Source organism: Cebidichthys violaceus, unplaced genomic scaffold (assembly GCF_023349555.1).
Source record: "Cebidichthys violaceus isolate CVI_PGR_0920_01 unplaced genomic scaffold, fCebVio1.0.p SCAF_37, whole genome shotgun sequence".
Taxonomy (NCBI): Eukaryota; Metazoa; Chordata; class Actinopteri; order Perciformes; family Stichaeidae; genus Cebidichthys; species Cebidichthys violaceus.
In genome coordinates, this window is record NW_027176561.1 from 904938 (window position 1) to 920519 (window position 15582).

A 15582-nucleotide genomic window follows, 5' to 3' on the forward strand; every position below is an offset into this window, starting at 1 on the left:
ATAAGAAAGCAAAAGGCACGCGCTCAACCCAGGTAGTGAGGGATTCACAGTCTGAGGTGAGGAACAGCTGGTCGCTGCCTCTCCTCACTGTCTCCTCTGTTTGAACAGGCGCTAATTCAGCGATTTTGATTATAAAAATGCTTGAAATGATTGGAATCATACATAAATTACATTTATAACACAGATCAGTAGAGAAATATACAGTTTTATTTTATCATTATGTGTTTTTTACTTTTCATGATGTCTCCCCTGACCTCACGTCCCCGGTTTTATGTCTCTTGGTAGTCATTTTAAGTCTCTCTGAAGTTTCTTTTCTGTGTCTTTGTGGTGAATCTGTGTCTCTTTAGTCATTTTGATTCATTTGTGGGTCTCTTTGCAGCTGCTTTGCTTGTATTTGTTGTTGTTTTGGTCATTTTGTAGTTGTTTTTTTGTTTATTTATGGCAATTTTCAGTCTCTTCCTGGTTGGTACATGTCTCTTTGAGAGACATTTCCTTGGGTGAAGACACTGACACTTTGGGCCCCTGGACTTGTGCCCAGTAAGCCCGTTCAGTGATCCATCCATGGATGGGGGCGTGGAAAATGGTGGCCGACAGGTCTCCCATGTCTCTAACCGAATAAGTGAGATACGTGCAGCATTGGACGGAGCTTAATCTCTGCTGAGTTTGGCTAACAGTAACAGTGATCAACTCTCTCAAATACCTCCAACACTGAACACCATTTAAATCAGAATGTGTTCAAATCACACTTTGGGAGTGGAAATCCACTCGGGAAAAGTTTATTTCAACACTTTTTTGCTGTGTATCTGCCCTCGCTATTTGAAATTCAAGAGCAACAATACTGGAGGATGACAGATTACTGCTGTCGGATGAAAGCCACATTTCTCTCAGAGGGAAGCTTCTTGGTGTGTGACTGAAGCTGCATATTGCCTAAACGCGTGTTCAAGAAAGCCACCTCAGGAGCAAAGGAAACTTTTAATAAGTTTGCAGAAGAGAATTCGCACACATCTGAGCATCAAAATTATGAAGACATCTGAGAAATAATCAAACGTAGTTAAGGGAAAAGTAAACATTTACATATTATCAGAGACTTTCTGCCCTTGACTGCAGTGTGTCAGTCTAAACTAGAAATGTTCACACCGGAGTAATAACTGGAGTCAAAATACACATGGAGGAATAATTTAATGAAGGTTATTTAAGTTATGAAGGATAGGACTATAAAAGTGTTTACCTCTTCCTATGCCTTCTGTAACATATAATATATATTTATTTAGCTAATTTATTTAGAATGTTCTGTACATGTGAAATGTTCATTTTAATGATTATTTGTATTTTCTTTTCTTATTCTTATTATCTAATCTAATATAAAAAAAAAATAATTGTGATGTGGTAAACTCCATAAACTCCACAGACACACGTAAACCACATATCTTCCCGCCACACTGTTCAAGTTTGCGTTTATGTCTGTATGTGTATCTCATTACTTCTTGGTGCTGTGTGATTTACCCAAAATGTAATGTGTCAACAATACTTGGGCAATAAAGTTGATACTGACTCTTATATTGCCATAAATTAAGTTTCTAATATTTATACTTTTGTACTCTTTTTTTTTGTAAAAGACCAGTGGTTACTGTGTGTGATGTTTAGGCTCGCTTATGAGGAGTAAATCAGGGAAAGCGTCAAGGCAAGAGAGCAAGAGGGAGACCGATAAACGTACAGGCCTGCGTGCATTCGGAGGATCAGACTGAAGTAAATGTGTGGATACGGTATGTCAGGCTTCTGTCTCTTTCTGTCACACAAAGTACCAGCAGAACACGGACTGTTCTAAAAGTAACAACTTTGAAATTTAAAAAGACACATTCCCAGGGATGGCTTGTTGTGGGTGAAATCATTCCCCTCTAAAAGTGTGGTGTCATTTCAATCCATAGTCAATTACTCAGCCTGAGTTCCCTGTCATTTCTCCCTGCCAATCATTCTGTGCGAGTGTTTCTTAGATATGACAGCACGCTGAGAGCCACAGCATAGGGTTAGACAAGCAGATCAAGTGTGATGGCGTTAAATGAGAGCATTTTACACAGTTTACTTTCTGTTCTCGCAGGTGATTAACACTGTCAAATTTGTTCAATTTATAGTTGTGTTTTTTGAGCATGCCTGTGTCCATTTTAGACCTAATTGTTTTCTAATTCTGTTCCTGATGCACCCATCCCCCCCACCGCCTCTCTCCTCCCAGAACATGAGTGATGGAATCATTTTATGCCTTTTAGAGAGCGCTTTTTTGGCACGAGCATGTCCGTAAAATTCATCACATAATGGTGTTCAGGTTATCAAACTCATGACCGTTGCCAGTGCAGCAAGGCAAAGAATTGTCTAGAGCATTAGAGTGGGGATAGAGAGGAATGCAACGCCTTTACTGTTCACATCCCACTTACATTACTGTAACTTTTTGTATTCCTCTATCATCCAATACAACCTCTCCAAACGTCAACTAGTTCAAAGTGCAGCAGCAAGACTACTCACAAAATTAAACATTTTATTTTATTTCATTTTATTTTATTTTATTTTATTACTGTGTTCTAGTAATTCATCCCTTGCTTGTTATTATTACTGTATCAACTATTTTTTAATCTACTACTATCTGTTCATTTCTCTTGCTTTTTATGTCTTTGTAAAGTATTTTGTTTTTGAAAAACATTTTAAAACCAGTATTTAACTTTGAGGCATGTGAAACTGTTTAAGTGAAAAGTAACACATCACATCTGCAAGAGGGTCTTACATGGTAACAGATGCATAAGTCAAATTCAACAACCCACGAATAAGACCTGTACGTTCTATGCACTGCATTTCAAAGTAATTGAATTCATTATTAAGGACTGAGGCAGAATTTTATTCAAGGAGCTTCATCCTGCATGCATCCTTGGGTATAATGCAGGTGTACAGTATGTTCAATAGTCCATTTAATGTAACCTTGACTGTTGAATCAAATTCTTAAAAAAAAAAATCTTTATTGACTATGGAGGTTATATTTACGAAAGGAAAATTAAACAGCATATTTCCTTGGAGCTACACATGTAGTACTTTTTGATATGGAGTACAGGAAACACATTCACCTGAAGGCTGTGTATATTATAGAGAAGATTCCTGGACGATGTTTTGACAAAGAACAATATCTTTCATCATTCCTGTTCCCTTTGTTCATTGCCACAGAGAGTTTAGAACATCATGTCCTCTGAAAGTAAACAGAGCAGTAGCTCTCAATGCTTTCCCTCTCGAACACATCTTTGTTGTTTCCCCCTCACCTTCTTAAGTGTCTCTGCATATGTACTTAAAAGCCACACAGTTGGAGAAAGCCTAGGCTATAAAGCAAGCGTACACAGGGTTCAATTAAATCAACAGAAGAAGAAAAATGCAAATGTGTCTTTTAGGGTAGGGTAGTTTAATTGGAGACTAATGATGCATTAATTCCAGCATGATCAAAGACAACATCAAGGGTTTTCTATCCCATTGATAGAGCCCATGAAGAAAGTAACCTTGTCTTTTAGCCTAAAGCAAGTCCATGCTTACAACATAATCACTGCTTAACTCAGTGCGATTATCTCGATAACACAGACGAGGATTACCTGTGTTCTGTGGGACTGGTGTGCTGACATCTGGAGTGTCTGGAAGTGAGGCTTCAGCACCATCTGATGGAGAAAAAACAATCATGCAACATGGTGTAAAATGGACTACAGAGGAATCTTTAGCCGACCACAAGACTAAGAATCCTACAGTCTTTTGATAATTGAAAATCAACTGTTTCTGGTATTTTTGTTATGATCAGCACATGTCACTTCTTACATTTAAATAATCTTTTCAACCACATTTTGGCCCGCATTGACCACTGCCTCGAATGACATGAAAGAGTGGAGCCATAGTTTTCTTTCAGAGCGCTGTTTTAATATCCCTTAGTAGCAACTTTATGCTGTTAATAATGCACAATTTGATGTAGTTACGTAATAATCTCATTTTTGTTTGCTCCAGACAAGTCAAAGTAGGCACTAACTACAGAGCAGTTAAGTGATCACTGAGCTGGTGGAAGAAGTGTTCACAACGTTTACTAAAGTAAAGTACAGAAGTATTAGCATTGGGTGCAGCCGTGGCTCAGAGCGGGTCATCCTTTCACCACAAGGTTGGTAGTTTGATGGCCGACTCTTCCACGTGTCCTGGAGCGAGACACGTGGCTCTGAGGGTCCTTCACTGCTCCAGATGCTTAAGATGGGTTAAATGCAGAGGTTACTTATTTCAAGTATGTGACCATTGTAATAAAGTACGTAAAGTGAAATGATGTTAAGTAAAAGTACTCTTCATGCATCACTCATTCTATTAATCCTAATGATGCATTAGGTCATTATTGGATTATAATCATTGATGCTTCATGTATTAACATTAGTTTACTGTTGCAGCTGGTAAAGGTGGGGGCCATTTTTTTTTATTATGTTATACTGCTGAGTAGCGTATAGGACAATGCATCAGGATACATTTGTTGATTATGTTTTGTGTAAATAATAGGATTCTGAGTCACTAACTAAAGTGCATTATTGGCCTCTCAAATGTAGTGGAGTATAAGTATAATATAATAGTTTCCTTAAATAATGAAATGAGTTCTGTGTGTGACATCATTGCTGTGCAGATAGGAAGGACTCAATGTTCCAAGTACCAATTTGACACATTTAGCAAAAACAATTTGTCAAAATTTACTTGTGGGCCAACAACACTTTATGACCTAATGACCTGGCAAATTCATACTTAATGCATATTTGATAAACACACCTTGAATAAAGGGCGTTTGAATGCGTCATTGGTGCTTTTAAGTAATCGGAATGTACTGCAAGGAAATGGTGAAACGACAGCCCCCTAGTGGAGAAGAAGAGGTATAGGAGGGCAAGTGAGAAATGAAAAGAGAAATTTGACATTATTTTGGGTAACTGTCAAGCATGGTATGGATTTGGATCCAGTTAAAATAAATTGAGTTGTGAAAAAGGTACAACATGGAGCCAGTAATCCACAACCAACGGTGTGTAATTGTTTCTGGAATCAGTGGTTGAGAGTGTTGCTGTCATGTATTTGTAGGCCTATCATACAATTCTGTCTATGCAAATTAATGTTAGGACCTACAAATAAATGTATTTGATAGAGAACAGCCAATCATGTCCACATATCAATTAACGTTATAATTTCACGATATTTTCTTTATGTTTGTTTGTTTTTAAATGATTTACCGTATTTCACCGCCAGATTGACTTTATCCAATATAACGTTTTGTTGCAGTTCTTCACTGTGACCAGTGGAGGGCAGTAATCTTCATGATTCTTAACTTTCCAAAAGACAGAGGCACTCCCTAGACTAGATTCAAGTATACTGTCATTTGCACGCAGCACAAAGTACGGAGAAAACAAAATGCAGTCTAGTATCTAACCAAATGTACAGAATAATATACAGAATAAAATACAGAATAAATTGCGGTGTGAATACCGGATGCAGAAAAGCTGATGCTATGCTGAATTGCTGGTTAAAATGTTAAGGAAATTGAGGATTCATGCCTGATGTTTTTGTTTTGTTTTGTTTGGCATGTGTTTGTTGTGTTGAAAATGGGCTCTATAACTGAATGTCGTTGTGCATCCATGTGTTGCATAATGACAATAAATGATCCTTGAATCCTTGAGAAACATTTGTGTCACATTTTTTCATTTCAAAAGTAGTACTTGAATCATTTAAAAAATAGATTAGACCATAATATCGACTGCTGTGCAAATGGAAATCAGGCAATTTAATTCTTGCAAATAACGTGGTGCCTACTCAGACTCAAAATTGTAGACGTATTTAGTCTCTGGTGACTTTGATACATGTATCATATTAAAAAGCTATCGTTGATCAGCTAAGTATATGTATTGATGTACAGTTAAGAACGGGATATTGTTAAATGTATCGAAGGAACGATCAGTAAGGAATTTACAAATTCTTCACGAAATTCTACTATAGTCAGGATGATAGGAGAATAAAAAAGAGTAATTTACATAAATATGTGTATTGCTGTTTTATAGAGAATGCCTGGCGTGATAAAAAAAAAATCTATTAATTAACTGAATGATGATAAAGCTCTTTTGACTTTTGTCGACAAGTAAACTTGTGCTTCTCGGTAGCCGTAGCGTGCCACACGGTCTTGAGCGCAACATAACGTGATGACGCACGGGGCAAGACGTACGTACTATAAATTTATTTTTTCTGACGTCAGCGGTCTCTTCCCTGCCTAAGACCTCGTGAGGTGGGCAGCGTACAAAATTCCTGTTTCTTCTCGCCACTGAGCGGATCCGAAACCATCCGTCAAAATGGTGAGTTGATCGCACTTTCCCAAGTAGTTGATGCATTATCGAGCGCAAAATATGTCCTTGACGTTAATATTGATATAGTTACGGGCATTTTACGGATGATGTGCGTACTTGTAGGTTATTTCTGGCGATTGTGCTTTGATCAAAATGGCAGCCGCTCTGTCATCGTTACCGTTCGTTTTACGGAGCTACCGGGACTCTAGAGAATCATTTCTAAATTGTCATACTAAACTGTGGATTGTCTAAGTTAATGCATTTTGGCCCGTTTTGGGTGGTAATATATCGGCCGACTCTTAAATGGCTAACGTAAAGTGACGCTGCGGTGTTGCGTATGCTAACACGTTAAGCGGCCGCTCTTTGCTTCGACTTCAACGGAAAATGTAGCTAATGTCGATATAAATGAATAGTAACTGAATTGGGGGGCAGGTGACCATTTAAATGTTGTCTGCTGTAGTGGTAGCGTCGTGTTTCTGAAGTCTCTACACCCCGGGGTAAAATTAAACCGGCATTTCACGCTGCCGGGCCGGCTAGTTTTGGCTAACAAGCTAACATTAGCACTTAGCATTGTATCATGAGTCTGTACACGTGGCCTATTTGTGCTGACGTATTATGCCGGTTGGCGCTTAGTTGAGTTCTAATGTTACAAATGATTTCTGGGTTGAATTCTTATTGCAGTCTAGATATACTTGTTGTTCACCCGATATGTTGGAAATCACAGGCGAAAGGTTCTGAAAAAGGAAATGCTATATGGAGATAACTACAACGTCAGAGCTGTGACGATGGTGGATAACGCCCTGGGTGGAACTAGGACAATTCGCATAGCATCCGCAGCAATTTTCGATATGCTCTGCGTACTCTTTTGCTATATTTATGTGTTCAGTTTTTTCCTTTTTTGTGAATCTTCTAACTATTTAAAATGTCTCCTCCATCAGGTGAACTTTACAATCGACCAGATCCGTGCCATCATGGACAAGAAGGCCAACATCCGTAACATGTCTGTGATTGCGCACGTCGACCACGGAAAGTCAACTCTGACGGACTCGCTTGTGTCAAAGGCTGGCATCATTGCCTCAGCTCGTGCTGGAGAGACCCGTTTCACCGACACACGCAAAGACGAACAGGAACGTTGCATCACCATCAAGTCAACGTAAGAATCTTGTTATACGTCAGTAGGTGTTTTAGCTTGGCTCCCATCTCTGCTCCTCCCTGGGTCTGGATGGTGAGCTGGCTGTGGGCGGTCAAAGTCTGCTGCACTTAATCAAATCCCCACGTTTTCTGTTCAGATGTTGATGAATGTGTCGTGTCATTTGCCATTAGTGATAAAATAAAACATTTCTGCACAGTAATGGTATAAAAAAGAGCTTTCATTTTCTATTGATTGAACTGTTAACTATTAAACCAATTGGTCAATTAATCGCAACAATTCATTTTCATCAAAAAATCAAATCCTACAAACTGTAGGTCATTGTATAAAACAGCACAAAACATAAGCACAGGGATGCCTGCCGTTAACGCCAGTATAACCTATAATGACGCTGCATTGTATTGAACACGTTAGGACTCGATGAACACGGGCTGGTGAAAGTTAAATATTGTAGGTTACCTTTCTTTCAGCTGATCATGTTCATCAAGTGTATTTTTCAAATGTACATTCCCAAGCAAATTCAATTACAATACATTCATGGAATGTAAAGCTGTTGATTGTATTGTGTTATAGTGGTGTAACGGACCACAGTTGATCTGTGATTCCCCCCCCCCCCCCCCTGCTCTCTTTTTGTCACATTGGACATCTCTGTTTTCATGCAAGACTATAGACAAAAGTTCTTTACTTTAAGGGATTTTAAAGTTTTTGTTTTTAATTAAATGACGATACCTTTTATATTCTCCCCCCTTTTTTTACATATTTTTTTTTATTTAAAGACTTTGTATATATCAACTCTCATTTTTTGTAGGATCACCCAATTTTTATGTCATTTGAAAACTGACTCGGTCTAAACTGTTATCCATCCTGACTTGCAGCGCTATCTCCTTGTTCTACGAGCTGAGCGAGAATGACTTGGCCTTCATCAAGCAGGGCAAAGATGGTTCTGGCTTCTTGATCAACCTGATTGACTCTCCGGGGCACGTTGACTTCTCCTCTGAAGTGACTGCTGCTCTCCGTGTCACTGACGGAGCCCTGGTCGTAGTGGACTGTGTGTCTGGTAAGGACAAGACTGTCAAACCCTCACTAGCCAATGTAGAGTCTCATTTGATCTTAGTCTACAAGCAATAAACCACAAGCTGACACACAGAGGACATGAAACTGTCAACATTGCCAGTCGCATTGTTTTATCAGGCATATAAAATTAGACAAAACTCTTGCATCAGATTATTAACAATAACTTAGTTTACATTTAAATGTACACATGCTACAGGAAAACCTGTAAGGTCTGATTTGCTATGTAAATAATTAAACGGTGTCCTTCATACTATGTTTACTATAGTGCTGCTTGTGTGAACTCTCAACGTGATCTTGAATTGTCTCGTTGTGTAACCCTGCCAGGTGTTTGTGTGCAAACTGAGACGGTGCTCCGTCAGGCCATTGGTGAGCGCATCAAGCCAGTCCTGATGATGAACAAGATGGACCGTGCCTTGTTGGAGTTGCAGCTTGACCCTGAAGACCTTTACCAGACTTTCCAGCGTATTGTTGAGTCGGTCAATGTCATCATTTCCACTTATGGAGAAGATGAAACTGGACCTATGGGCTCCCTCATGGTGAGTTTCTGTCTGAATGTTTTTATCTTGAGTGCAACACACTGGCCTCGCGTCTGGATCAATAGCTTAAACTTTTGTCCAGTGTTTTTCCGAACTAAAGCGTTGCGCTTAATTAACTCCTCTGTCCCAATTTATGTACTGGGCTACTAAAATGGCATAGTTTTCTTATTTAAAAAAAATCATGTTCTTGTAACAGGTTTTTTTAATTTAAAAGAAACTAAAACTGTGAAAAACTACGGGGATCCAGCTCCTAAACAGACACAACATGAGTATTTTTGTCTCTTTATTCTTGTGTCCAAAGTAAAGTCAGTATAGCTAAATAAAACATAAATTAAAAAAAATCTCTTTTATGTACTTATGCCAACTCTCAAAGGTCGATCCAATTGTTGGAACAGTTGGCTTTGGCTCTGGACTCCACGGCTGGGCTTTCACCCTGAAGCAGTTTGCTGAGATGTATGCAGCCAAGTTTGCTGCCAAGGGCAACACCCAGTTGACACCAGCTGAGAACTGCAAGAAGGTGGAAGACATGATGAAGAAGCTGTGGGGTGACAGGTCGGTCTCAAGCTTGGTTGCCAAATAAATCGCACACAATCCGAAGGGGAACACAACTAGCACATAGAAAGAAACAAAATGTTTCATGACTTTATTTAATCTTGAACCTGATTTGTGTCTTATTATAGTTGTTTCTGACTTGATCAAATTGGTCAATCTTCACTCGTGTATTTCTCTAGGTTCTTTGATGCATCCACTGGAAAGTTCCTTAAAACTGCTAATGGACCTGAGGGCGCCAGGTACCCACGCACCTTTGTTGCTCTCATCCTGGATCCTATCTTCAAGGTAACGTGGCTGCTTTTATTTAAATGTTATTGTGCTGCAATGCACTTAGAAAAGGCAACGTTGTTCAAAGTAGTACATGTTGTAATTTGATAATTCCATATCTGTAAACTTTTAAGGAAACTAAAAGGGGTTGCTCTGTGTGCCTGCAAGTGATGATTTGAAACATTCTTCACTTTGACCTGAGTAAACAGTGATGATAACCTTCACTCTGAGCAGGGCACAGGAACTCGTTTCATTCTTGGCTTAGTCATGTTTAATTGCAAGCGAAATGGTCGTGTTTAATCAGTCTACTAATTCAAATGGACTTCCTATTTAGGTCTTTGCTGCCATCATGAACTTCAACAAGGAGGAAACTGCCAAGCTGATCTCAAAGCTGGATATCAAGCTGGATGCTGAAGACAAGGAGAAGGAGGGTAAGCCTCTCCTGAAGTCAGTGATGCGCCGCTGGCTGCCTGCCGGAGAAGCCCTTCTGCAAATGATCGCCATCCATCTGCCTTCCCCCGTCACTGCCCAGAAGTACCGTTGCGAACTGCTCTACGAAGGACCTGGAGATGATGAGGCTGCCATGGGTATGACAACATTATATTTTTATTATGACTTGGTAATAAAATGTTTCAACAAACGGCACATGCTTAATTTCAGTAATTGCTATTGGCAAGACCGTGGCAATATTCCAGATGTGGCTTCGATTGGTAGTTGTTTTGGGACTCAAACTTATTGTCAAACAAATTGTTTTTAACCAGGTATCAAGAACTGTGACCCCAAGGCTCCCTTGATGGTGTACATCTCAAAGATGGTCCCTTCCAATGACAAGGGTCGCTTCTATGCATTTGGTCGTGTGTTCTCTGGCTGTATCTCCACTGGCATGAAAGTACGCATCATGGGACCTAACTATACCCCTGGAAAGAAGGACGATCTGTACTTGAAACCGATTCAGAGGTTGGTTTTAACATCTGTATCAGTTGGCTGATACAGCCAACTGAATTGTATTGATAGTCGTAATTTCAAGTCAACATATCAGATATTGGTCCCATCTGAATTGTCTTGTTTCTACCACTCGCACAGGACCATTCTGATGATGGGTCGTTATACTGAGCCCATTGAAGATGTGCCATGTGGTAACATCGTGGGTCTGGTCGGAGTGGACCAGTTCCTTGTCAAGACTGGAACAATCACCACTTTTGAGCAGGCACACAACATGAAGGTGATGAAGTTCAGTGTCAGCCCTGTGGTGAGAGTTGCCGTGGAGGTCAAAAACCCTGCCGACTTGCCCAAGCTGGTGGAGGGACTGAAGCGTCTGTCCAAGTCCGATCCCATGGTGCAGTGCATCATTGAAGAGTCTGGAGAACATATCATCGCTGGAGCTGGAGAGTTGCATCTGGAGATCTGTTTGAAGGATCTGGAGGAGGATCATGCTGGCGTTCCACTTAAGGTAATTAAAAGCAAATCAAAATTGAATGTATACTTTTAAAGTCATTTTGATGTTATCCCTGAACATATTTGCATTGACATTTTTTTTATTTCATTTTTAGAAATCTGATCCAGTGGTGTCCTACAGGGAGACCGTCAGCGAAGAGTCAAGTGTTGTGTGTCTTTCAAAGTCTCCCAACAAGCACAACCGTCTGTTCATGAAGGCCTGTCCCTTTGCAGAAGGTCTGGCAGAGGACATTGAGAAGGGTGAGGTTGGCCATCGCCAGGAGTTGAAGGCCCGTGCCCGATACCTCACTGAAAAGTTTGACTGGGATGTCGGTGAGGCCAGAAAGATCTGGTGCTTCGGACCTGATGGAACTGGCCCCAACCTTCTGGTGGACGTTACCAAGGGAGTGCAGTACCTTAATGAGATCAAGGATAGCGTTGTGGCTGGCTTCCAGTGGGCAGTCAAGGAGGTAAGGGGGCAAAATAAGGCCCAAATTCATTGTTCATTGCACTCGGCTGAAACGTTTTTGGATTAGGGCTATGAGTGGGTTATGTAATTGTTTTTCATCTACAATTGGTGTCTCATTGTTGTCTTTAGGGTGTCCTCTGTGAAGAGAACATGCGTGCCATTCGCTTCAACGTCCATGATGTGACCCTGCATACAGATGCTATTCACCGTGGTGGTGGTCAAATTATTCCCACTGCTCGCAGAGTTCTGTACGCATGCGAGCTCACCGCCCAGCCCAGAATAATGGAGCCAATCTACCTGGTGGAGATCCAGGTAAGTGCCACTGGAGATGTTTGTAATTTTAATTATATATTATTTTTTTTTCTAGTTTGCCGGTATATCTAGGCAGGGCATCATGGTTAAGTTGCAAAGGTTTTTACTTGTCACACATGGGCAAATATTAACCAGAACTGGTGTCTATAGTTGACTTGCCTGTCATTTCACAAATGTGAGCATGAAGTGTAAAACTAAATATCTCCTGTCTACTTTGCAGTGTCCTGAAGATGCGATGGGTGGAATCTATGGTGTGTTAAACAAGAGGCGTGGTCACGTGATTGAGGGCGGAGACTGTTCTATGATTGGTACACCCCTGCGTGTTACCAAGGCCTACCTGCCTGTCCTCGAGTCATTTGGTAAGATTTATATTAAGTTTGTCTTAAGCAGTCAAGTGTACGATACTCCCATCTTTTAGTAAATGCAGATGTTGTTAGACGTATTAAGCTGTCAGCAGAAAACTCAAGGTTTTGAATCACGGATCAGAACGGCACGGGAGAAAAAATAACTATAAATAAGATTCCCCGATCACGTTTATTGATTATACCAGTCGCTGATGGTCAATGATCCATAAGTCAGTGTAAACCATAAAACAATATAAATGTATTTATTTTACTTTCTATATTTATGTCATCTATAGTAGTCATTTGTGTAAAACACATTTCAAATGATTAGGAAATGAAAGTTTACATTGATGAGTCTAGCTGCTTAGAGCTAGTGTTAAAAAGTTGGAACGAGTCAAAATTTCCTCTCGTATCTATTTTATATTGCTGTGAAAACAATTTTCTTCTAACAACACTTTTTTCAAGTGTTTCACCAAAACATTTTACAAGACATTGGAACATCATGTTAATTTACCTTTGCCTACTACTCATTTTTACTTAACAGACCCTGAATGCATCATGTAGCATGAATGGAACCAACGTACTTCGTTAGCTCATAGCAGCAACAGTGCTGCTAGCGTCATTAGTGCTCATGGCTTTAACACGCATGTTTACCATGTAGCATCATCGGGGATCGGCGACTAGAAAAGCATTAATGCTGACCTTCTGATTGCATACTTTTATTGAATATCGGTCGGCTACGATCTGCATTAAAAGTTTATTTCACACTATGCTAGTTAAACTAACTGAACTGAAACTCCTCCTGGTGCATCTTTGCCACCTTTTCCACTTGCCCGTTTGTCGACGTGTCAATTTTCATTTGTTAGCCTTACAAGGACCAGTAGCGAACATTAAATTCATGTTACTGAAACCCAAGATGCTTATTTTTAGTGTAAATTATCGAGCTACCTAAACTAATTGGGAGATATTTTTGGAAAAGGAAGATAATTGTGACCAGGAGCAGTGTGTGATCATGACAGGTGGTTAAAGTAAAAGTAGAAAAATATTTCTTTAGTGTAATTTTACTTGAACCTGACAACTAGAAGGCCTGCTAATTTGTTTAAAATGTAAAGAGTGGCAGTAGTAGCCTTTTTTTTAAATCTAGCTAAATGGCCAATTGTGCACATGCTGTATGTTGACGTCTCCATATTTTTAGTGTGTTCCAAAGAGGGTTTTTTTATCTACCATGTTATACTAGACGCCCCAAGCTGTTGACCAGAGGGGAAAACCAATGTTCTCTCCCACATCTGTGACTGCTGCACCATCACGCCTTGCAACCCTTTAACCATAGTGTAATAGAGGCTTGGTCGACTGGTATTAAAGCGTACTTTGCTCTGTGCATTCTCAGGTTTCACAGCCGACCTTCGTTCCAACACTGGTGGCAAGGCCTTCCCCCAGTGTGTGTTCGATCATTGGCAGATCCTCCCAGGAGACCCGTTAGACCCTTCTAGCAAGCCTGGCATCGTCATCGCTGATATCCGCAAACGCAAGGGTCTGAAGGAAGGTGTCCCGGCCTTGGACAACTACCTGGACAAATTGTAAACGTCTGGACCCCCCTTGGCTCTTGCCTCATTCCTCCCTTTCCAACAAATTCTAAGTCTGCTTTGTGGGACTGGATTGTACAGAACACAGTGAGCACCAATGTTTGCCAAAAGGATTGACAATAATGAATAAACTACAAAAATTGTAAACGATAAATAAAATAAAATAAAAACGAATTGTTCAGACTGTTTTTTGTTAACATGTGGAAGCCGTCTCGACAGCTGTTGAGGTGCTCAATATAGTTTTTATATTGTAATATATATATATATATATTTATTACGCCTTAGAGTGCACACAATTTCTAGTTTTCTAGTGCAGTTGGTTTTCATGGTAAACTGGTAGACACTGAAGTATGCTAGGTCTTGATATCACAACAGCTGAATGGTGCCAATGCTCCAGCTAGGACAGAACATTGAATCAAATGCTTGTTTTATACCACGACCAGAGTTTGCTCTAAATACTCACTATCACTGATGGAGCAGCCGCGGTTATAATTGCAGCTGAAAAGATGTTTGACACTTTTATTTAAGGGTTTACAATGATGGTGCAAACCATTTTCCCATGATAGTTTATCAAAATCCCTTTCATTACCGGTATGTGGTTATGGTTTTAAGATGCCAACATTAACAGAATATCAAATGACATGTCATGGCTAAAACAAATTTACAGACTTGTTTGCATTAGAAATGCAGGAGTCCAGGTGACCGGGCAGAGACCCACAGAAACAAATGCTAGGTTACTGATCGATTTGACCGAATTATTTAGATCGTGGTTTTTGTTTTTTTAGAAGCAAAACTGTCTCCGCTGAAGTCGGTTATAATGGGAACCTGGTATCTCAATTTTCTTGGAAAACCTATTTGAAGATGTCTCCTAAGGCTTGAGGAAACTTTACCATTAATCAAAAAACAATTGTTGGTTGCTGCCCTACGTGCAACCTACAAAACCAACAATTCCCACCAATAACACACCAAATCTGTGGACACCCTAAAGTCCTGAGTGTTTTTTTTTTATCTTGTACACACACGTTAACTTGTTCCCACATGAGGAATAACTTGTGCACACAAGATGAATGTCACCTCGCAGGACTTAACGGCTCCATGCAAACCAAACATCCAAAGATGCCCGTGCTCATGTTGGCACATTGGCTCTAGTCTGATGGGCATGAATCCCCCCCAACTCTATCGAGGTGGTCTTTGAGATACTCTGGGTCTCTGCTGTCCTACATGAAGTGCTCCACGCTGAGTTGATTTGTAGTTGTCCTGCTCTATCCTTCAAGGGCAGCCGCCCATGTTGAAGCTGTTTGCCAACGTGTGTCCTTGGGTTCAAACCAGTTCAAACTAGACTGTTTGGTTCAAACCCAACCCAGCCAAGCGTGTTCTGTTTGTCTTTGTTTGTCTTAACACGTTTTCCAGGCAAGAAACCAAGAAATGCTTTAAACACTCAAAGCATTTCCAAACAGAATCACACAACAGTTAGACTTTTTTATATTGCTATAACTGAGCAAGCTGGA

At 40.1% G+C, this 15582-nt stretch overlaps 1 protein-coding gene and 1 non-coding gene across 2 annotated transcripts; both read left to right on the top strand.

The window, feature by feature from the left end:
* Positions 1 to 6273: 6273 nt before the first annotated feature.
* Positions 6274 to 14248, top strand: LOC137884176 (elongation factor 2b-like). The gene is made up of 13 exons (XM_068725870.1): positions 6274 to 6362; positions 7292 to 7506; positions 8379 to 8560; positions 8902 to 9113; positions 9487 to 9665; positions 9845 to 9950; positions 10267 to 10519; positions 10694 to 10889; positions 11016 to 11382; positions 11483 to 11836; positions 11965 to 12147; positions 12368 to 12506; positions 13879 to 14248. The coding sequence occupies exons 1-13, from the start codon at positions 6360 to 6362 to the stop codon at positions 14070 to 14072; spliced, it is 2583 nt and encodes an 860-aa protein (XP_068581971.1). The 5' UTR covers positions 6274 to 6359; the 3' UTR covers positions 14073 to 14248.
* On the top strand, positions 10096 to 10164 carry LOC137884296 (small nucleolar RNA SNORD37). Its single transcript, XR_011104720.1, has one exon. It is a non-coding gene; the product is annotated as a small nucleolar RNA SNORD37 (small nucleolar RNA).
* Positions 14249 to 15582: the final 1334 nt, after the last annotated feature.

Bases quoted from the DNA above. Each gene is read 5' to 3' on its own strand.
- LOC137884176 (XM_068725870.1), top strand. The intron at 7,507-8,378 runs GTAAGAATCTTG...CCTGACTTGCAG, and splicing joins TGCATCACCATCAAGTCAAC to CGCTATCTCCTTGTTCTACG. The intron at 9,114-9,486 runs GTGAGTTTCTGT...CAACTCTCAAAG, and splicing joins GACCTATGGGCTCCCTCATG to GTCGATCCAATTGTTGGAAC.